Source organism: Podarcis gaigeae (assembly GCF_964106915.1).
Source record: "Podarcis gaigeae genome assembly, chromosome: 10".
Taxonomy (NCBI): Eukaryota; Metazoa; Chordata; class Lepidosauria; order Squamata; family Lacertidae; genus Podarcis; species Podarcis gaigeae.
In genome coordinates this window covers 4,169,700-4,192,234 of record NC_139686.1, presented here as the reverse complement: position 1 = coordinate 4,192,234, position 22,535 = coordinate 4,169,700, and the positions used below count along the sequence as shown (strand labels likewise).

The 22,535-nt window shown below is 44.7% G+C and overlaps 1 protein-coding gene across 1 annotated transcript in view; it reads right to left on the bottom strand.

Moving 5' to 3' along the window:
* KCP (kielin cysteine rich BMP regulator) overlaps nt 1–6,135 on the bottom strand; it is a 114,708-nt gene extending 108,573 nt beyond the window's left edge. Inside the window, 2 exon segments of the mRNA XM_083699727.1 lie at nt 5,675–5,688; nt 5,690–6,135. Coding sequence (XP_083555853.1) covers nt 5,675–5,688; nt 5,690–5,814 — 139 coding nt within the window. The 5' untranslated portion in view covers nt 5,815–6,135.
* Between the last annotated feature and the right edge of the window lie 16,400 nt (nt 6,136–22,535).

The following is a 22,535-nucleotide window of genomic DNA, read 5'->3' as shown; positions in this document are numbered from 1 at the left end:
AGAAATTTAAAAGATTAAATTTGAGATTTGAATATTGGGAAATTTTAATAGACAAATTAAATTAAGTTAATAATTTGCTGGTAAAACTTATGAGTGTAGAGAGTAGGAACAAGAGGCGTGAGGAAGTCCAAGGATGTTTATGAAATGAGGATATCTGAACTTGGTATGTTTTTTTATATATATCTTTATTGTTAAACAAAAATTTAATAAATATTATATATATATATAAAAAAAATGACGTCATGTGCATGTGCGGAAGCGGCGAATCAAGACCCGCAGACGTGCTTGCAGGGGTTGCGTTTACTTCCGGGTGTGAACGGGGTTCTGGAATGGATCCTGTTCGCATCCAGAGGTCCCACTGTATTTACTTTTATTTTTATGTTTTTAGGCTTGATGTTATGTTATTAATAACTTTTTCTGTTAGGAGATAGCAAAGTGGGTGAAAAAAGAAACAAACCAGAAAGTTGGGGAAAGCCCTGGAGAGAGAGAGGAATATATAGTGAATGTTAAGAAATTGAGATGTACGTAATGAATGAAAAAGAAAAATGAATAAAAAAAAATTATTAAAAAAAACCAACAGATTTTGGAAGCCGCAGGAAAGGAGTGGGGTCTTGCAATCGAATCCTGCTTGCGCATCTGCTTGGCCACTGTGAGAACAGGATGCTGGACTAGATCCATAGCTGTCAACGTTTCCCTTTTTTAAAAGGGAAATTCCCTTATTCCAAATAGGATTCCTCGCAAGAAAAGGGAAAAGTTGACAGCTTGAGTTGACTAGATCCTGCAGGCCTCTTCCGATGTTCTTGTGTCCGTGGGGCAGAAACGCTTGCCACATCGATGTGGCGCCCTGTGCGCGAGAGAGATGGTGAAGGAGACTCTCCCAAGCCAGCTGTGACATTGGGCGCACATCTGTGCATGCCCTTCGTAGGTCCCTCTGCTGGATTTGCAACCCCCCCCCCCCAAGTCTGGGGCTGTCACTGTGAATCATTTGTGGGCTGATGCGTCCCCCGGCCCACATAACTTCCGTGTGCAAAAGGCAACGCTCCCTTTGTCGAGAGCCCGGCCAGGACTGAGCGGTGCCTGGGCGCTTTTCCCAGAAAACCCCTCCTGATCCCAGTTTAATTAAGAACAGCTGGGGCTGCTCCAATGGAACTGGGGGGAGGCAGACTGGAATGTGGGGGGAGGAGAGAGAGCGTCTAGGCCCTGGACGCCGAGTGGCCTTTGGAATATGTGGTCAACTCTCGGCCTGGAGTTGGGTGAGTGGACTGAGAAAAGACAGAAATGAAACCCTGCCCCAGCCACTGCCAATATTTTCGTACCTCTTTCCCCCCATTGCATTGTAAAGCTGTTTGCAAGCCACGGGAACCAGAAAGACACCATTAAGCAGTTGGTCCCTTACCTTTATGGAGACACGGGTGGCACTGTGGGTTAAACCACAGAGCCAAGGACTTGCCTATCGGAAGGTCAGCGGTTCGAATCCCCGCGACGGGGTGAGCTCCCTTTGCTCGGTCCCTGCTCCTGCCAACCTAGCAGTTCGAAAGCACCTCAAAGTGCAAGTAGATAAATAGGTACCACTGTGGCGGGAAGGTAAACGGCGTTTCCGTGCGCTGCTCTGGTTCGCCAGAAGCGGCTTAGTCATGCTGGCCACATGACCCGGAAGCTGTACGCCGGCTCCCTCGGCCAGTAAAGCGAGATGAGTGCCGCAACCCCAGAGTCGGCCACGACTGGACCTAATGATCAGGGGTCCCTTTACCTTGACCTTTTACCCTTACCTTTCCCGCCCTGACCTAGCCACAGTGATCCATGTGACGGTCAGCTCCAGGCTTGACTACTGTAATTCGCTCTACTCAGGGCTGCTCCGGAAACTCCAGCGGGTGCAGAATGCTGCAGCAAGGCTCCTCACGGGATCCCTGCCATGGGAGCGTATTCACCCAATGCTTTACCAGTTGCACTGGCTCCCGGTGGAGTATTGGGTCAGGTTCAAGGTGCTGGTTTTGACTTTTAAAGCCCTTTGTGGCTTAGGGCCCTCGTATTTACGGGACCACCTCTGCCCCGCAGAGGACCTTAAGGTCCATGAATAATCATAGTTTAGAGGTCCTGGGCCCTAAGGAAGTCAGATTATCCTCCCCCAGGGCCAGGGCCTTCTCAGTGATGGCTCCGACCTGGAGGAATGCTCTGTCCCACGAGACCAGGGCCCTGCAGGATTTTACTTCCTTCCGCCAGGCCTGTAAGACAGAGCTATTCCGCCTGGCTTTCAATTTGAATTTAGCCTGATCTTTTATTCCCCTTCCTTCCCTCCCCTTTCTATGAAGATCACCCGCTCTGGGATCCCACAGCTAACTCTCCCCTGGTCTCCTCGCTGGCCCAACTAGGTCCAATTCAGCCAGCTAGGCCTGGGGATTATCTAATGCTTATTCCCCCAAAATTGATTTTTGAATTTTATTGTTAATAATGTTTTTATACTGTATTTTATGCTGCTTTTATAATTAAAGTGTTTTAAATTTGTTGTTAGCTGCCCTGAGCCTGGTTTTTGAACCGGGAAGGGCGGGGTATACATAAAATATTATTATTATCATCATCATCATCATCATCATCATCATCATCATCATTATTATTATCTGTCCTGCGTCTTTGAACATTCAGAAGAGCGAGGAAAACTCCACTCTTTCCAGACCAGGCATAATTGGCTATTTTGGTGCCCGATCCAGGGAACGCGAAACAGTCTGAAGTCTCATTGACTCCAGCGGGAAGGGAAGAAGAATGCTCTTAAATGCAAAATTGGCTGGATCCTGCCTCTTTCCCCAGGGAGGGGAACCCAGAGGACAGAGGAAGGTTCTGCCCCATGTGCTCTAGCAAAAAGGAGATGCGAACAGTTGCTTTTCCATCCAGCCGCCAAAGAAGAGTCTGGTTACTGGGATAGCTCAGTCAGTAGAGCACGAGACTCTAAACCCTCAGGGCGTGGGTTCGAGTCTCACGTGGGGCAAAAAATTGCTGCATTGCGGGGGGTTGGACTAAATCATCCTTAGTGTCCCTTCCAATTCCACAGCCCTATGATCTATGATCTAAGTGCAAAATGGGCCAGTTTGGGCTCCAGTAAAATTGAATCCCATAAAGGAAAACGTTCAATTTCCCTCTGTGAGTTCATGGAAACATTTATTGTTTATTTCGTAAAATGTGTACACAGCTTGATTGTATTTATTTTCAACAATAAAAAAGAACCTTCAACATGTTTCACAAAATAAGATAAAGCAATAAAATTACCACCCAGAAAAAACGGCAACAATAATTTAATGCATTCCTGAAGTTCAAATGATGATAGCCCAAAAACAGCGCTTGCACCAACTCTGTAAACATCTGGATAGGCTAGTCTAAACAAAAATGTTTTTAGGAGGTGCTAAAAAAAGGGATTTGAAGGTGACTGTCTGCTATCAATAGGCAGGGAGTTCCGCAGTGTAGATTCTGCCACATTTAAAAATTGAGTGTCTTTTGATTTTTTTAAAAATAATATTTATTAAAGTTTTAAAGGTTACAAAAACAAAAAGGTAAAAACACCATATTAAACAAAAACAAAACAACACATCGCAATAAAAAATAAAGAAAAAGAAAAAGAAAACAGAAAAAATAAAATCCATTAAAAAAAACACAACGAATCTTCCCATAATTTATCTTTCATTTGCTTGTTTCCTTGACCTCCTCACACCTCCCTTTTTTGTATTCTAGTTCAGTTAACTATTTCAGCAAATCCTTTCCTTCTTTTCCAATTTTTGTCCTGTAATTTATCTTAACTTTACTTTCCCTCCTTTCACCAATTAACAGTCTATTTTTACTTAATCCTTTATAACATTTCTGCTAAAGCCACATAACTTCATTCCAACATCCTTCTAACATTCATTAATTTTACAATGTTTCTGTAAATAATCTTTAAATTTCTTCCAATCTTCTTCCACCGACTCTTCTCCCTGGTCTCGGATTCTGCCATTCATTTCCGCCAGTTCCATGTAGTTCATCACCTTCATCTGCCACTCTTCCCGGGTGGGTAGATCTTGTGTCTTCCAGTACTTTGCAATAAGTATTCTTGCTGCTGTTGTAGCATACATAAAAAAAGTTCTATCCTTCTTTGACACCAATTGGCCGACCATGCCCAGGAGAAAGGCCTCTGGTTTCTTCAGAAAGGTATATTTAAATACCTTTTTCATTTCATTATAGATCATCTCCCAGAATAAAAATTGAGTGTCTTTTGAATGCGGAACATGGGAATCTGCCTTGCATCAAGGAAGAGCCCTGGTCCACCCAGCTCAGTATTACCAACACAGACTGCCAGCAGCTCAGCATGGTTTCAGGCAGGGCCTGTGCTACTCCTGCTTGGAGAGACCATCAGGGTCTGAACCTGGGACATTCTGTTTGCCAAGCTTAGCACTGAGCTAGGAATCTTTCCAAAGAGGTACACAGAAAGCCGTCTAATACTGAGTAACTCCATTAGTCCATCTAGCTGCATACTGCTTGCACTGGCTGGCAGCAGCTGGCCAGGGTTTCAGGGCAGTGGACTCATCCAGCCTTGCCTGAAGGTCCTGGAGATTTGAACCCAGGACCTGACAGCAGTTTCCAGAAAGAATAAAACCAGTAAAAACAGCTAAAAGCAAATGTAAACTGTCCTGTGATCCTCGGATGAAGTGCTGTATAGAAATTTAACAAACAAACAAGCAGACAACCCTCAAATTATGGTAAATATTTCACTTTCCACTTTTTAAAGTTGCAGTACCTAGTTACTAGGTATTGTATGTTACAGATGGTTGAGTTGTCAGAACTTCAGAGGCTTAACAGCAACATTGCAGAACAAATCTAAGCTCCCAACGTATCCCCCCTTTTCTGTTCACAGCCAACCTCAAAACCCTGCCATCCACTTAACCAACAGAATTTATTCGCCTGTATTTAGGATGGCTTATTTGTCATGAGAAGACACTCCCTCAATGGCATCTCACATAAACTTTAAAAAGAAATTTAACAAAAATAAAGGTGTAACATCTTCAAAAATAAATATAAAGAGGGAATGCAGACGAGTGTCAAGACGTTTTGGCAGGTCACATTCACAATATACAAAATATAACTTATTCAAAGCCAAGGGCAAAAGAAATATATCCAAATTTCTCTTTCAAGAAATTAAGAGAAGCAAGAAACTAAAAGCAGATTTGAACACACTGATCCACATTCAAGATATCTGGGTAGACTTGACTAAGAAAAAAATATTGTTTTAGCAGGCGCAGAAAAGAGCACAGCAGAGACGCCTGGCTGGATGTCCAAGTGGTAGGGAGTTCCATAGGAAAATATGGATTTCTTTAAAAACGTGGAACGGGTATGGCGCCTGGCTACTATTTCAGGATTTAGAAACTGGAGGAAAACACAGACTATAACCCAGTTTTGCAAATCGTAAAGCCATGTTAATGAACGGACCCCAAATACCTGGAGAGGGACACTTAGACTAATCCGGCTAGGCTCTGGAAGAAAAGTTTCCTGGCCTTGTCCCCAAGAGGGTCATGGAATGAGAGAACCGTAGAATTGGAAGGGAACGCCAAAGGTCATCTAGCCCAACCCTCTGCGGTTCAGGAACCAGACCCCCGATTCTCAGGGGGTCCCAAAATAGAGGTGCCACCCCGAGAGAGAGCCAGGAGCTCGGACTCACCGTTGTCCCCATAGTAGTGGAGGGGGGTTTCCTGGGCGGCCCCCGGGAGGCTGTGCCAGGCGCCCTGAAGGGCCAGCGCTGCCCACTGGACGGCGTAGAGCTGCCAGCACCCCGGCATGGCCCCTGCGCCCCAGATTCATCGGTGGGGGGCACCCAGAGGCGGCGGCGATGGGGCAGGGGCTCCTCTCCAGCCCTAGGAAGCCGCGGAGATGGACGGAGGGATGCGGTGCCAGATGCGCCCAGATGCGCGCGGGCGCGGAAGGTTCGCCGCGGGCGCTCCGGCGATGGGGCAGGGTCCTTTGCAGGTGTGGGGATGGGGGTCTCAAGCAGCCCCTTCCCCACAGCGAGCCCTGAGAAGGGGAAAGGTCTGCAAGGAGGAGGAGGAGGAAAGGGGTTGGGTGAGGATGGGCGCCGCTGCCGTGCAAGCCCGTCCCTGCTCCTCCTTCGCCGGCGATGCGGGGCTGAGCCCACCCCACACCGCCCCACGGGGGGAGCAAGGGGGAGAGAGAGGCTCGGCTCGGCCAGGACCCGCAGCTCCCGGGGTGGGAGCGAAAACCCGAGGCGGATCCCGGCTCCGGATCAGAAGCAGCAGCAGCAGCAGCAGCAGGAGCGCGGAAAGGAGCGCACGGTTAAACGGCGGAACGCGCGCCCGCAGGAGGCAGCCATGGGCACCATCCGTCACTGCATCAGAAACGCCTGCTGGATGAGGCCCGTGGTCCATTCATTCCAGCATCCTGTGATCACAGTGGCCAACCAGATGCCCATCATGGGAAACCCGTAAGCAGGATTCGAACTGAGGTCCAGCTTCGAAGGCCTTCTCCCTCGGCCATAGCTGTCAAGTTTTCCCTTTTCTTGCGAGGAATCCTGTTCGGAATAAGGGAATTTACCTTTAAAAAAGGGAAATGTTGATGATGTATAGATGGCACTTGACTCCTGTTAAACCAGCAAAGATCTATCATAACTGTGATAACCTATGTTGGAAAAGTAAAGAAAAAGAAGGAACTTTTTACCATATGCGGTGGACCTGCCCTAAGGTGAAAGACTTCTGGGAAAAGATTTATAATGAATTGAAAAAAATGCTGAAATATACATTTATAAAGAAACCAAAGGCCTTTCTTCTTGGAATAACAGGTTTGGAATTGTCCAAGAAAGATGTTAAATTATTTTTGTATGCCACAGCCGCTGCGCGAATCTTATTAGCTAAGAAGTGGAAATTGCAAGAAGTACTGTGGAAGAATGGCAGATGAAGATGATGGATTTCTCGGAGCTAGCCGACCTGACCAGAAGGAGGAGGAGTATCAGGAAGAATGGACGAAACTGAATGACTATTTAGTTAAATATATGAAGTTAAATTAATTGGAAAAAGCTTGCAATTGCCAGTTAGGCTTAGGATTTAAATATGTAATATGATGAATTATTATGTTTAATGCTGAATGAATATGAAAGAAACAGGTTAAGCGATCAAGTTAATTATATAAGAATTTGGATTTGGAAAACCGTTAAAATGACATATACTGAAATTCAACTAGGGGGATACAAGGAAGTCACTTTAGAATGTTAATAAGATTAGTTTTAATAAGATTATGATTTATGTTTGTTTGTTTATTTGTATGTATGTTTATAAGTTTGTGAAAATCAATAAAAAAAATTGAGGGGGGGGAAGGTAAACGTTGACAGCTATTCTCCCTTCCTGCGATAAGTGAGGTTACAGGGAACCAGGCAGAGGGCCTTCTCGGTGGTGGCGCCTGCCCTGTGGAACGCCCTCCCACCAGATGTCAAAGAGAACAACAAATACCTGACTTTTAGAAGACATTTGAAGGCAGCCCTGTTTAGGGAAGTTTTTAATGTTTGATGATTTATTGTATTTTTAATACAATAAAAATATAAATAAATGTATGGTTGGGGTATAATTTATTATTATTATTATTATTATTATTAGTCTCCTAGGTTTTCAATCATGCAGCAGTATCATAATGCCATTATGCAAACTTTTGAGACAACCACATGCAGCACAGAGTTAACCCATGGAACTCCCTCCCACAGGATGGCCACCAACTTGATCTAGTCCGTATAGTCCGTATGGAAGTGAGAGCTGGACCATAAAGAAGGCTGATCGCTGAAGAATTGATGCTTTCGAATTCTGGTGCTGGAGGAGATTCTTGAGAGTCCCATGGACTGCAAGAAGATCAAACCTCTCTATTCTGAAGGAAATCAGCCCTGAGTGCTCACTGGAGGGACAGATCCAATACTTTGGCCACCTCATGAGAAGAGAAGACTCCCTGGAAAAGACCCTGATGTTGGGAAAGATGGAGGGCGCAAGGAGAAGGAAACGACAGAGGACGAGATTTTGGGACAGTGCTCTCAAAGCTACGAACATGAGTTTGACCAAACTGCGGGAGGCAGTGGAAGACAGGAGTGCCTGGTGTGCTCTGGTCCAGGGGGTCACGAAGAGGCGGACACGACTAAACGACTCAACAACAACAAGCGTGTAAGTATCCCGCTCACCACTATCAGAGACAGGATACTGGGCTCAGTGAGTAGGGCTCCCTTTATGTACATTTTATTGATTTATTGACTTATTGATTTCCTAATTCCACCTCAACTGGAGCTCAAGGTTGCGTAATATACTCAAAAGCAAAAGGGTGTGTGTGTGATTCCTTCCTCTCCCATGAAAAAGAGAGAGAAGAATTTATTGTGCACGATTCACAGTTGTGCCATCAGCTAATAATGATGATGGTGATGATGTATTAGGTTCATTGCATACTTGGGAATAAAACCCTGCGTTGCTTGCATAAATTTGTTTGCAACAAGTATTGGCACCCTCATTAAAATGCTGGTGTATCAGGCTGCACATTCTGAATGCAAAGCCCCCAGGGCCGAAAAAAATATGGCTACCCCAACTGGCTACTGGAGTGGCTAGCAGGAGAAAATACACTGACATATGTCAATCAGGGCTGAAGGCTGCTTGGAATGCTGCTGCCCCCTAGTGTACAGATGCGGCACTGTCTAGCTGTTTTTGGTGAGTTTTCATTACAGTGGTACCTTGGTTCTCAAACTTAATCCATTCCGGAAGTCCGTTCCAAAACCGAAACGTTCCAAAACCAAGGTGCACTTTCCCATAGAAAGTCAAGCAAAATGGATTAATCCGTTCCAGACTTCTAAAAACAACCCCTAAAACAGCAATTGAACATGAATTTTACTATCTAACGATAGTACATCACTACTGGGAAAACCATAGCTTTAATGATACGGACCTTTGTTGGCAAGGTGATGCCTCTGCTTTTTAAGATGCTGTCTAGGTTTTTCATTGCTTTTCTCCCAAGAAGCATGTGTCTTTTAATTGCCTTGTTGTGGCGAAGGGACTATGAGCTATGCCATGCAGGGCCACCCAAGATGGACAGGTCATAGTGGAGAGTTCTGACCAAACGTGATTCACCTGGAGCAGGAACCCGCTAGCCACTCCAGTATCTCTGCCAAGAAAACTCCATGGACAAAGACAACAGGCATATAAAAAAATAATTTGTTATGTTAAAATAATCAAAAAAAATTCGGAGAAAAAGAATTGTAGTGTTGGAAGGAGGTCAGGATCCAACCTCGGACTTTCTGAGATGTTCCAACCCCAAAGTCCCCCCTTCCACTGAACCCATCTCCTGAGCGTGGGACAGAGGGGAGATGGAATCACAGCTGAGCTCCCTCCCACCTACCCCTCCCCACTCACACACACAATGACCCCCAGCTGGCCCCCTTAGTAGCTGTGATGTTTCTAACCTCTCCATTGCTCCAGTCTGCTAATCCTCTTTGTTAGCAAAGCCTATTACCCAGGATGAGTGTGTGTTAGAATGGGGCAGAGCAAGGGTTTCCCCCCTCCCTGCACACCTTGCCGTCCCTCCCCCCCCCGCCTCCCCCTTCCCTCCCAGCCACGCACTGAGATCCAGCTTGGAACTTTCTGGTCCATTGAGTGGGGTTAATCTCATAGCCTTTGTCATTCTCCCATTGTTTTTTGATTGGGTCTAGGGGGTTTGTGGGATTTGGGAGTAGTATTTTGTATATTGCAGATACCATCCCTTTACTGTTTCCCTTTGTTGTTAGGAGGAGGTTTTCGAAGGTTGTCAGGGGCCTAGTTGCTGCTGATTTTACTGTTGGGTTGTTTAAGAGGGCATGTAGCTGCAAATATTAGACATCACCCCAGAATTGGCCCTACTAAACATCTTTCAAGACAACAATGCCCATTTACACCACAAAGAACTCATAACCCACCTACTTTCAGGGAAATTTTGGAACAGGAAGGGGACAAACTGAAATTGCAGAGTTATGAGAAACTTAAAGATAAGGTGCAAGATTGGTTACATTATTTCCAAGTAAGAGAGGCCTATAATTCGGACAGGAAAAATGGCTTCCAGGTGGAAAAATCGAAGTTGGAAACAGAATTGTTAGAACCCAGTGCTAAGGTATTGTCGAGAATGTATAATCTGCTGTTGAAATGGAATACTGAGGATGAAACGGTTAAACCTGCTATGATAAAATGGGCACAAGATATTGGTCATAACATTATGTTTGCTGACTGGGAACGGTTCTGGACCACCGGTATGAAATTTACGGCATGTAATGCCTTAAGAGAAAATATTATGAAAATGATTTACAGGTGGTACATGACCCCAGTCAAGCTAGCAAAAATTTACCATTTGCCTGATAATAAATGTTGGAAATGTAAAGAAACGGAAGGAACATTCTTTCACCTTTGGTGGGCCTGCCCAAGGATCAAGGCTTTCTGGGAAATGATCTACAATGAACTGAAAAAAGTATTTAAGTATACTTTCTTAAAGAAACCAGAGGCCTTTCTCCTGGGCATGGTCGGCCAATTGGTGCCAAAGAAGGATAGAACCTTTTTTATGTATGCTACAGCAGCAGCAAGAATACTCATCGCAAAGCACTGGAAGACACAAGATCTACCCACTCTGGAAGAATGGCAGACGCAAGTTATAGACTATATGGAACTGGCAGAAATGACCGGCAGAATCCGAGATCAAGGAGACGAGCAGGTGGAAGAGGACTGGAAGAAGTTTAAAGTTTATCTACAAAAACATTGTAAAATTTATGAATGCTAAGGGCATTGTAAAGGAAATGAAGGGGTTCTAGTGATTAAGAGAAGTAAGAGTATAAAGGGAAGGATAAAGGATGAATTTGAATAACATGATAATTGCTGAACTAATTTTAAAGTGGAATACATGAAAGGAAGGCGGGTGGAAGCAAAGAAAATAAGATTTGGAAGGGTATTAATCTGAAACAGAGTTTTTTAATGTTGAATTTTCTTTTTTATGTTTTTATTTTTTCTTTTCTGTGTTTTTGTTTGTATTGATGTGTGTGTTTGTTGTTTTTTGTGATTTTAGTTAATTTTATTGTTGTTAATTTTTGTAAAACTCAATAAAATATCATTTTTTTTAAAAAAAAACATAACCCACCTACTTTCAGCAGCCAGAAACACCATAACCAGACACTGGAGAGACCTGTCAGGAGTAAGCCTGGACCAATGGTACCAAATAGTATGGGAAACAGCCCTACTAGAAAAATTAACCAATAAACTGAAACTGACACGGGGATAAATAGAAGAAGACGCCTTCACCCTGGTATGGCTCCACTTTATCACATACACAGCCCAACAAGACAATGACAATAATCCACCAACAGCATACAAATCAATATGGCTAACCTGATCCAAAACACCCACCCACCCCCCTCACACACGAAAACAAAGACCACCACAGCCAGCCACAAATGAACAACCACACCCCAGGCCAACCCCAACCTCTCTCACCACCGAAGGAACACAAGTGAACAGCACAAGCAACACTGACACCAAACCCTACATGTTGTTGTTGTTGTCGTTTAGTCGTGACCGACTCTTTGTGCCCCCCTGGACCAGAGCACGCCAGGCACTCCTGTCTTCCACTGCCTCCCGCAGTTTGGTCAAACTCATCTTTCCCAACATCAGGGTCTTTTCCAGGGAGTCTTCTCTTCTCATGAGGTGGCCAAAGTCTTGGAGCCTCAGCTTCAGGATCTGTCCTTCCAGTGAGCACTCAGGGCTGATTTCCTTCAGAATGGATCGGTTTGATCTTCTTGGTTTGTTCCCTACATACATTAAGCATAATAGAAACACCTCCACCCATCTTCCCCCCCCCCTCCACCCCTTTTCTTCCTAATGTCTCAACAAATGAAACAGATTTATAAAAATGTTACATGGAAAAAATACGAGAGACACTACACATACTTCTGTAAAACAAGAAAATCTTTAATAATAATAATAATAATAATAATAATAATAATAATAATAAAACGCACCGCCCTGGGACTCCGATGGAGATCTACGGCATCACCCCTCGGAGGGGGGCATGATCAGAGAATCACAGAACCATAGGCTTGGAAGGGAACCCCAGGGGTCATCTAGTCCAATTCATTTTGTTTGTTTTTTAAGTAGTTTGTAAAAAGTTCCCATTCTTCTTTAAAGTCACGGTTGTCCTTGTCTCGCAGTTTGTACGTCAATTTCGCCAGTTCTACGTAGTTCGTCAATTTCTCTTGCCACTGTTCATATGATCCAATGGGAAAATATCAGGGAAATTGTATTTTCCCGAACCAGGTTCTCCACCTCTCACACACGGTCATCTGACCTCTGCTTCAAGACTTCCAATGAATCAGAGAATCGGTCCAGTATATTTGAAGGAGCGTCTCCACCCCCATCGTTCTGCCTGGACACTGAGGTCCAGCGCTGAGGGCCTTCTGGCAGTTCCCTCACTGCGAGAAGCCAAGTTACAGGGAACCAGGCAGAGGGCCTTCTTGGTGGTGGCGCCCACCCTGTGGAACGCCCTCCTAGCAGATGTCAAGGAAATAAACAACTACCTGACATATAGAAGACATCTGAAGGCAGCCCTGTTTAGGGAAGTTTTGAATGTGTGCAGGGGCGCCGACTTATAAAAAATATTGGGGGGGCCCATACCGGGGTCTTGCCCCGGGAAGTTTTCTAAATTTTAGATGAAAATTAGTGAGTTTTAAAGTTTTTTAAAAGTATTTTAGAGTCATATGATCAACATTAGAACCCCGAAAACTCGACTCTCTATAACTCCACACTCCGGGAAACTCGACAAGCCTGAAACACTTTTTGGCTTTGAAAAAAGAAACAAAACAAAAACACGCACGGTATTTTCGTAAAAAGCTAATTTAATTTACAGTAACAATTATGCTTATAGACTATTACAGAGCAGTGAATATATAGCTCTGAAAAGACTGAAATGATATTTAAATAAATCCTAAACTATCATTAAAAGAATAAAACATAAAATATTGCTGTCGCACAGTAATAGCACTTTGATTAATAAGTGAAATAGCTAATTTAAGCTTACTTTGAATAAGGCTGAGGGTTCATTAAATAAATATAATATCTTAAAGTTAATGCTTTAATACAGTTAATAAAGTTAATACAGTATGCCTAATACTGTATGTAAATACTGTAATACTGTATGTAAATAACGGGCTTTAATTGGGTCTTACACCCTAAAAATATTTAAGTATTTGAAAATAACTAATACAGTACTATAGTAATATAGAAATACAGTACTAAACTAGTACTAATATTTCAAAACTGAAAATTTAACATTCTGTATGTATTTAATTCTCTATTTTATAAAGATTTTTAATATCTGACAGTGAGTTTGGAGTAGCCCAATGCAAAAATCCTGAGGATCCATGTGGATCCGTGCTTTGTAACCACGTTTTTGCACCACTGTGACCCTAGGCAACAGTGGGTGCGTGATTTTTTTGGTGCAAGATGTAGCCATGGACATGCTATGTGATCTGATGGTGAATTTGGGGTGACCCAATGCAAAGATCCTGAGGATCCATGTGGATCCGTGCTTTGTAACCACGTTTTTGCACCACTGTGACCCTAGGCCACAGTGGGTGCGTGATTTTTTTGGTGCAAGATGTAGCCATGAACATGCTATGTGATCTGATGGTGAATTTGGGGTGACCCAATGCAAAAATCCTGAGGATCCATGTGGATCCATGCTTTGTCACGTTTTAAATGGGGAGGGAAGGAAAAACACAGAAGGGACAAGAAGCACAAGAGGGGTGTGCGGAGAAGCAGCTGGCTAAGAATGCAGGGGAGGAGTTTAACGGGGTGGGGGGAGGAAAGGAAGGCAAAAGTCCCCCCCCAAGCCAGCCCTCTCTCTCTCTCTCCCACCTGCATCCCTAGAGCACGGAGAGGAGGAGGTGGTGGGCTGGAGCCTGCACGCAGTGTGACTAGGAAAGAATTAGAAGGAAGGACTCGATCCTTTCCTTAACCCTCTGCTTGCCAAGAGGGCAGGGGATTCCCTGCTCTTTGTTGAGTTTGAGCAAACGCAGCAACAGAAGCGGGTGGGCAGTAAGACCCTGAGGCAGAATGCAGGAAAGCAGCAGCTTCCGCCTTCCCTCCGCCCGCCCGCCTGATCTTATTTTTGCCTGATTTTTGCCTATTTTTGCCCCTGCGCTCCAGCGAGTCAGCTCCAGGGACTACACATTCGCTCAATAACACGCACAGACATTTCCCCTTACTTTTTAGGAGAAAAAATCTGTGTGTTATAGAGCGAAATTTACAGTAATAATTTTCTTAAATTATTGGGGGGCGGAGCCCCCCCAAACGAATTTTTGAGGGGGCTCGGGCCCCCTCAGGCCCCATGGAGTCGGCGCCTATGAATGTGTGACATTTTAATGTATTTTTAGTCTTTGTGGGAAGCCACCCAGAGTGGCTGGGGAAGTCCAGCTAGATGGGCGCGGTACAAATAATAAATTATTATTATTATTATTATTATTATTATTATTATTATTCTGTTGAAAGCTGCCCAGAGTGGCTGGGAAAACCCAGCCTGATGGGCGGGGTAGAAATAAGATCTGTGTACCACTTGCGAGTGTGCTTAATGCAAAGCAGAATGCTCGCTGCGCCACAACCGGCCTCACTGTCTGGGTGAATAGATGCAAGGGGTTGGGTTATTATTACACGCAGCTTGGGTTATTATTATTAAGAACTGGGAAGGGACCCCAGGGATCATCTAGTCCCACCCCCTGCAATGCAGGAATATCAGCTAAAGCATCCCTGACAGCTGGCTGTCCAACCTCTGCTTAGAAACCTGCAAGGACGGTGAAATATACTCGGAGTCGAGAGTGGATTTCATGCTCTTTACTCAGCTCATAGTAGTGAGGAGGAATGGAAGTTCCCCCCAAATATCTGCTTTATATGCATTATTTACACAATGGGCCCCACATGATTGGCTAATTCTGGGGTTCTCCTGTAGGCCAATCAGGTTGCGGATTCACTTCCACTTAGAGCTGGATTGGGTGGCTCCTGTGGACCAATCAGACTGCTGCTTTATGGACCCTAGTGTTCTCGGACCAATCAGACTGCTGCATTTTGGATCCTATTATTCTAGGACAATCAGACTGCTGCATTCTGGATCCTATTCAACTCAGTGCATAACAGACGGAGAGTCCACAACCTTCCGATAAAGTCTGTCCCGTCGTCCAACAACTCTTCCTGATAGGTGACCTGCTAGAAGTTTGCAAGGTGAGTTTTTCTCCCTCTCTCCTAACAGAAGACCCAGTAGACATCTGGCAGAGGTGAACGTTGGAAGAATCAGGACAGATCAAAGTCTTTCTTTGCACTGTGCTGAGTTAGACGGTGGAACTCCCTGCTACAGGAAGCCCCAACGTGGATGGGTTTGAAATCTTGTGGGTTGGTATTTTAATCTTGTTTTTAAGTTGTATTTCAATCAACTTATTATTGGTTGTTAGCCACCCTGAGCCCGGCCTTGGCTGGGGAGGGTGGGGTATAAATAAAATTTATTATTATTATTATTATTAAAGAGGATTGTGCCTGTGAATGCTTTCTTTATCCTGAGCAAACCTACTAAGGTGTAGTATGAGACTGATATTTTCTAATTTTTATGGTTTACCACACATTGTAATGTGGGACGCAGGTGGCGCTGTGGGTTAAACCACAGAGCCTAGGGCTTGCCGATCAGAAGGTTGGCGGTTTGAATCCCCGCAACGGGGAAAAGCACATCAAAGTGCAAGTAGATAAATAGGTACCTCTCCGGCGGGAAGGTAAACGTCGTTTCCGTGCGCTGCTCTGGTTCGCCAGAAGTGGCTTAGTCCTGCTGGCCACATGACCCGGAAGCTGCACACCGGCTCCCTCGTCCAATAAAGCAAGATGAGCGCCGCAAACCCAGAGTCGGCCACGACTGGACCTAATGGTCAGGGATCCCTTTACCTTTACCTGTACTACATTGTAATTGGAGTGCTATTTTGTATCATGCAGATTTTCGGACTGATGAAACGCGAAACCTGTAATATATCCTTTTGCCCACTTGTGTTATTCTCACCAGGGTGGAGGCTTTGATTTGCCTTCCCGCGATTGATCCATGCATACGGCTTTGTGTTTCCAACTCAAGACCCATTGGAGAACAACTCATCCCATTCAATCTTTGAAAAACAGCTTTGGAAAACTTTTTCATATTCTCCAGTGTGTTGCTTTTACAATTAAGTGTTTTAAATTGGGGAAGTGTAAAGAAGCTGAAGGAACATTCTTTCATCTTGTGGACTTGCCCTAGAGTGAAGGCTTTCTGGGAAATGATATATAATGAGCTGAAAAGGGTATTTAAGTATACCTTCCCTAAGAAACCAGAGGCCTTTCTTTTGGGCATTGTCGGCCAGAGTGTGCAAAAGAAGGATCGAACTTTTTTTATGTATGCTACAACAGCAGCAAGGATACTCATCGCCAAAAGCTGGAAAACTCAAGATTTGCCCACACTGGAAGAATGGCAGATGCAACTGATGGACTATATGGAACTGGCGGAGATGACTGGCAGAATCCGAGATCTGGGAGAAGAACTGGTGGAGGAGGAATGGAAGAAATTCCCTAAGGACTATATACAAAAATATTGTAAATTGTATGAATGTTAAGAAAATTGTATGATCTGCAACATCAGGGCTCCAACAAAATAATAATTTGTATCTGTAAAAGTTAATGTAATGTGAATGTTAAGAAAGATGTAAGATTAGCAATAGAATGGCTCCAACAAATTAGCTACAAGGAATACAAATCTAATTGTAATTGAAAGAAAAGACAAATTTTGGATAAATTGTTATAACTAAGTCTTCAAAAGAGTGATTTAAATTCTAAAATCTGAGATTTAATATTGGAAAAATATATTATATGAATTGAAACAAGTTAATAATTTGCTAGTAAAATTTATGAGTTTAGGATGCAGGAACAAGAGATGTGAGGAAGTCCAAAGATGAGAATGAAATGTGGATATTGGAAAATACTATGTTATTATGTATGTTTTTTTATTGTGTAAACAAAAACTTAATAATAAATATTATTATAAAAAAAAATAAGTGTTTTAAATTGGTTGTTAGCTGCCCTGAGCCCAGTTTTTGAACCGGGAAGGGCGGGATAGAAATAAAAATAAAAAGCAGCATAAAAGACAGTATAAAAACATGAATAACAATAAAATTCAAAAATCAATTTTGGGGAAATAAGCATTAGGTAATCCCCAGGGCTAGCTGGCTGAATTGGTCCTACTTGGGCCAGCGAGGAGACCAGGGGAGAATTAGCTGTGGGATCCCAGAGCGGGTGATCTTCATAAAAGGGAAGGGGGAGGGAAGAGAAGGGAAATAAAAAATCATGTTGAATTCAAATTAAAGGCCAGGCGGAATAGCTCTGTCTTACAGGCCCTGTGGAAGGAGGTTAAATCCTGCAGGGCCCTGGTCTCATGGGACAGAGCATTTCACCAGATCGGAGCCACCACTGAGAAGGCCCTGGCCCTGGTGGAGGATAGTCTGACTTCCTTAGGGCCTGGGACCTCTAAACTATTCATGGACCTTAAGGTCCTCTGTGGGGCAGACAAGGAGAGGTGGTCTCGTAGATACAAGGGGCCGCATAGATATGAGGGCCCCAAACATCTCCAACCATCAGAAAGCTCTTACTGATGTTCATGTGGAATCTCCTTTCCTGTAACTTGAATCCACCGAGCTGAATTTTCCCCCAGAAAACAAGCTTGCTCCATCTTCCACGGGATAGAAGATGGCTCTCATGTCTCCTCTTTTCCAGGCTAAACATACTGAGCTCCTTCAACCATTCCTCATCAGGTTTCGTTTCCAGACCCTTGATCATCTTGGTTGGCCTCTTTTGAAAGATGGCTCTCACACCAATTCTCAGTCTCCTCTCAGTCACTCCAGGACATGGGAATCTGCCTTATAGACGCAGACCCTCGACCCCTTGAGCTCAGGGCTGCCTACACTGTCAGGAGCTCATCCTACACTCGAATCATGTGAAAGACAACCATCTCATGACTGCATTCATGGAGCAGGAATTCTAACATCCACCGACCTGCAGCGCCTGCTCTGCGGTTTCAGAGTGAGGACTCTTTCCAGCTTCATCTGGGGATGACAGCAGGAATCGAACCTGGAACCTGATGTGTGCAACATGGGTTCTCTGCCCTTTGGCTGCCACCTTTCTTCTTCTCCAGAGAGCCAGTGTGGTGTAGTGGTTAAGAGCGGTGGACTCGTAATCTGGTGAACCGGGTTTGCTTCCCCGCTCCTCCACATGTAGCTGCTGGGTGACCTTGGGCCAGTCACACTTCTCTGATGTCTCTCAGCTCCATAATAATAATAATAATAATAATAATAATAATAATAATAATAATAATTTATTATTTATACCCCGCCCATCTGGCTGGGCCTCCCCAGCCACTCTGGGCGGCTTCCATAAAAACCAAAAATACAGTAAAATCACACGTTAAAAACTTCCCTGAACAGGGCTGCCTTAAGATGTCTTCTGAATGTCAGGTAGTTGTTTATTGCTTTGACATCTGCTGGAAGGGCATTCCACAGGGTGGGCGCCACTACCGAGAAGGCCCTCTGCCTGGTTCCCTGTAGCTTTGCTTCTCGCAATGAGGGAACCGCCAGAAGGCCCTCGGCGCTGAACCTCAGCGTCCGGGCAGAATGGTGGGGGTGGAGACGCTCCTTCAGGTCTACTGGACCGAGGCCGTTTAGGGCTTTAAAGGTCAGCACCAACACTTTGAATTGTGCTCGGAAACATACTGGGAGCCAATGTAGGTCTTTCAAGACCGGTGTTATATGGTCTCGGCGGCCACTCCCAGTCACCAGTCTAGCTGCCGCATTCTGGATTAGTTGTAGTTTCCGAGTCACCTTCAAAGGTAGCCCCACGTAGAGTGCATTGCAGTAGTCCAAGCGGGAGATAACCAGAGCATGCACCACTCTGGCGAGACAGTCCGCAGGCAGATAGGGTCTCAGCCTACGTACCAGATGGAGCTGGTAAACAGCTGCCCTGGACACAGATTTGACCTGTGCCTCCATGGACAGCTGTGAGTCCAAAATGACTCCCAGGCTGCGCACCTGGTCCTTCAGGGGCACAGTTACGCCATTCAGGACCAGGGAATCCTCCACACCTGCCCGCCTCCTGTCCCCCAGAAACAGTACTTCTGTCTTGTCAGGATTCAACCTCAATCTGTTAGCTGCCATCCATCCTCCAACCGCCTCCAGACACTCACACAGGACCTTCACTGCCCTCACTGGTTCTGATTTAAAAGAGAGGTAGAGCTGGGTATCATCTGCATACTGATGAACACCCAGCCCAAACCTCCTGTTGATCTCTCCCAGTGGCTGCATGTAGATGTTGAAAAGCATGGGGGAGAGGACAGAACCCTGAGGCACCCCACAAGTGAGAGCCCAGGGGTCTGAACACTCATCCCCCACCACCACTTTCTGAACACGGCCCAGGAGGAAGGAGCGGAACCACTGTAGGACAGTGCTCCCAGCTCCCAGCCCCTCAAGACGGTCCAGAAGAATGTTATGGTCGATGGTATCAAACGCCGCTGAGAGATCCAGCAGAACTAGGAAACAGCTCTCACCTTTGTCCCTAGCCCGCCGGAGATCATCAATCAGTGCGACCAAGGCAGTTTCAGTCCCATGATGAGGCCTGAATCCCGACTGGAAGGGATCCAAATGGTCCGCTTCTTCCAGGTGTGCCTGGAGTTGTTCAGCAACCACTCGCTCAATCACCTTGCCCAAGAATGGAAGGTTTGAGACTGGGCGATAATTGGCCATCGTGGCCGCATCTAAAGATGGTTTTTTAAGAAGCGGTTTAATAACCGCCTCTTTCAGCGGGTCTGGGAAGGCTCCCTCACGGAGGGAAGCATTCACCACCCCACGAAGCCCATCGCCCAGTCCTTCCCGGCTAGCTTTTATAAGCCAGGATGGGCAAGGATCCAGGAGACAGGTGGTTGGCTTCACTCGTCCAAGCAGCCTGTCCACATCCTCAGAGGTAACAGATTGAAATTGATCCCACACAACTTGACCAGACAGGACTCTAGCACTCTCCCGCCCCGGCCCTGCTCCCACGGTGGAGTCTACTTCTTCCCGAATCTGAGCGATTTTATCTGCAAAAAACTTTGCAAAATCATTGCAGGAGAATATGTGGCCCGTACTGGGCCCCGATGTTACAGGTGGTTCCGCTAAATTGTGAACCACCTGAAAAAGTCTCCTGCTGCTGTTTTCTGCAGATGCAATAGAGGCGGTGAAGAAATTCTTCTTCGCCGTCGCTATCGCCACTTGGTAGGCTCGACGTTGAGCTCTAACCTGTGTCCGATCAGATTCGGAATGAGTTATCCGCCACCGGCGCTCTAGCCGTCTCAACGATTGTTTCATTGCCCTCAGATCCGTGGAAAACCACGGGGCTCTCCGGGCTCCATGCAATCGGAGAGGGCGCTTTGAAGCCAAACAGTCAATAGCCCTGGTTAACTCCACATTCCAGCGGGCCACCAGGGAATCAGCTGAAAGGCCATCAACATCAAACCTCACAGAGTGTTTGTTGTGGGGGAAGAAGGGAAAGGAGAATGTTAGCTGCTTTGAGACTCCTTTGGGTAGTGATAAAGCGGGATATCAAATCCAAAACTCTTCTCTTCTTCTCTTCCAAGGCCTGTGTGTGTCTGCGTGTGTCCGAGGGAACCCAGGCAGAGCCTTTCGCCCAGAACAGTGCTCTGCGTGTTTTGCTGCAGGTCCTGTTTGTTCCACCGGCACAGCCCCTCCCTCCCCGCCCCCGACAGACCGCAACCCACTAGACCCCAGCAACAGCTGGCATCACTTAAAGCCCCCTGGGTCACCTCGGAACAGGCTCCCTCCTCCCACCCCCTGCCTAACTCAAAGCAGCTGCTGCCAGAGAATTAGGTGGAAAACAATCGTTCTTCCAAGCGCCCCGATATATTGATTTAAGGACGTTCATGGAAAATCAGGCTGCCCACCCCCAATTTATTTATTTATTTTTGAATCTGCATTTTATTTATTTGTTAACCTTCTTATATAACATCAGTAAACGTTGTCATATTACATTACAGGATTTTGTACAACATGTGTACAAAAATTATATACAAATTTTATACACCTAGAAAGAAAATGAAACACAAAAAGGGGGGGGGAACAAATTCCCACCCCCCAGAAAAATCATATACGTACCAACATGCTAGACTTCCTGTCTTTCCCGTTGTCTTTTCCTTTTTTACAAATGAATGTACTCTTATTATTGTATATTTCTTTACAGATTATCTAATACATTCCTATATCAATATGTGCTCTTAGTCTTATTTCTCAACTCAGTCTCACTCCAACATCAATCAAATGCTAGCATAGATAGCGAACCTTTCCTGTATTTTTGAACATATGTTTTATATCTATCCCACTTTTCCATAAATATTTGTTTTGAATTGCCTCTCAGGGTATTTGTTAACTGCGCCATTTCAGCAAATTCTTTTTTTTTTAAAATAAATTTTATTGATTTTCATCCAGTTATACATTTTATCCCGAATACAACAAATTATGCCTGTTTTGGACTTCCTTCAGCGTCTCTGACAATCATCCATATTTATACCTTTGATACGCATTCCCTTTTTTCATATTGCCATTATTCCTCCTTACTCCCATTATTTTTAATAAACAATACTTATTTGTTGTTTTTTTTACAGTGCCTCTTGAAATCCCACTAACGTTGTGTTTACACCACATATGTTTTTCAGATAATCCACCAATTTTCCCCAGTCCTCGATGAACTTTTGGTCTTTAGTATATCTGATTTTGCCAGTTAATTTGTCCAATTCCGCATAGTCTATCAATCTTAATCTTCATTCTTCTATCGTCGGTATCTCCTCTTGTTTCCACTTCTGGGCCAACAGGATTCTGGCTGCCGTTACAGCATATTGGAAAAGCTTATAGTCCTTTCTTCTTATGTCCTTTCCTACAATACCTAAAAGAAAAGCTTCTGGTTTTTTCACAAAAGTATATCTTAACATTTTTTTCATCTCATTGTATATCATTTCCCAGAAACTTTTTACTTTCTTACATTCCCACCACTGATGAAAGAACGTCCCTTCTTTATCTTTGCATTTCCAACATTTGTTATCAATCTTATACATCAGCAAATTCTTGTAGCTTGTAATGCCAGTCTGTTATTGTCGGGGCTCCTTGTTCCTTCCACCCCTTTGCCAAAAAAGTCCGAGCTGCGGCTGTTGCCAATTCCCGCTTTAGGGCACCTTAGCACTGTCCTCTGCTTGGAGCCACAAAAACACCTGTATCTAAACCCCAAAAGGATGCTCTTATTGTTAAGGGAGAAATAGCTTCGCAAGAGGGGTGGCGCATACCCTCCGACATTTCTCTCTTTTTAAAAAATTTTTATCTATACTCTTCAGGTTTATACTTTTCACTGGTTTTACAATCATTTTGACATTTCAAAACTTGACTTCCTCCCCCCTCTTTCTGCGGTTCA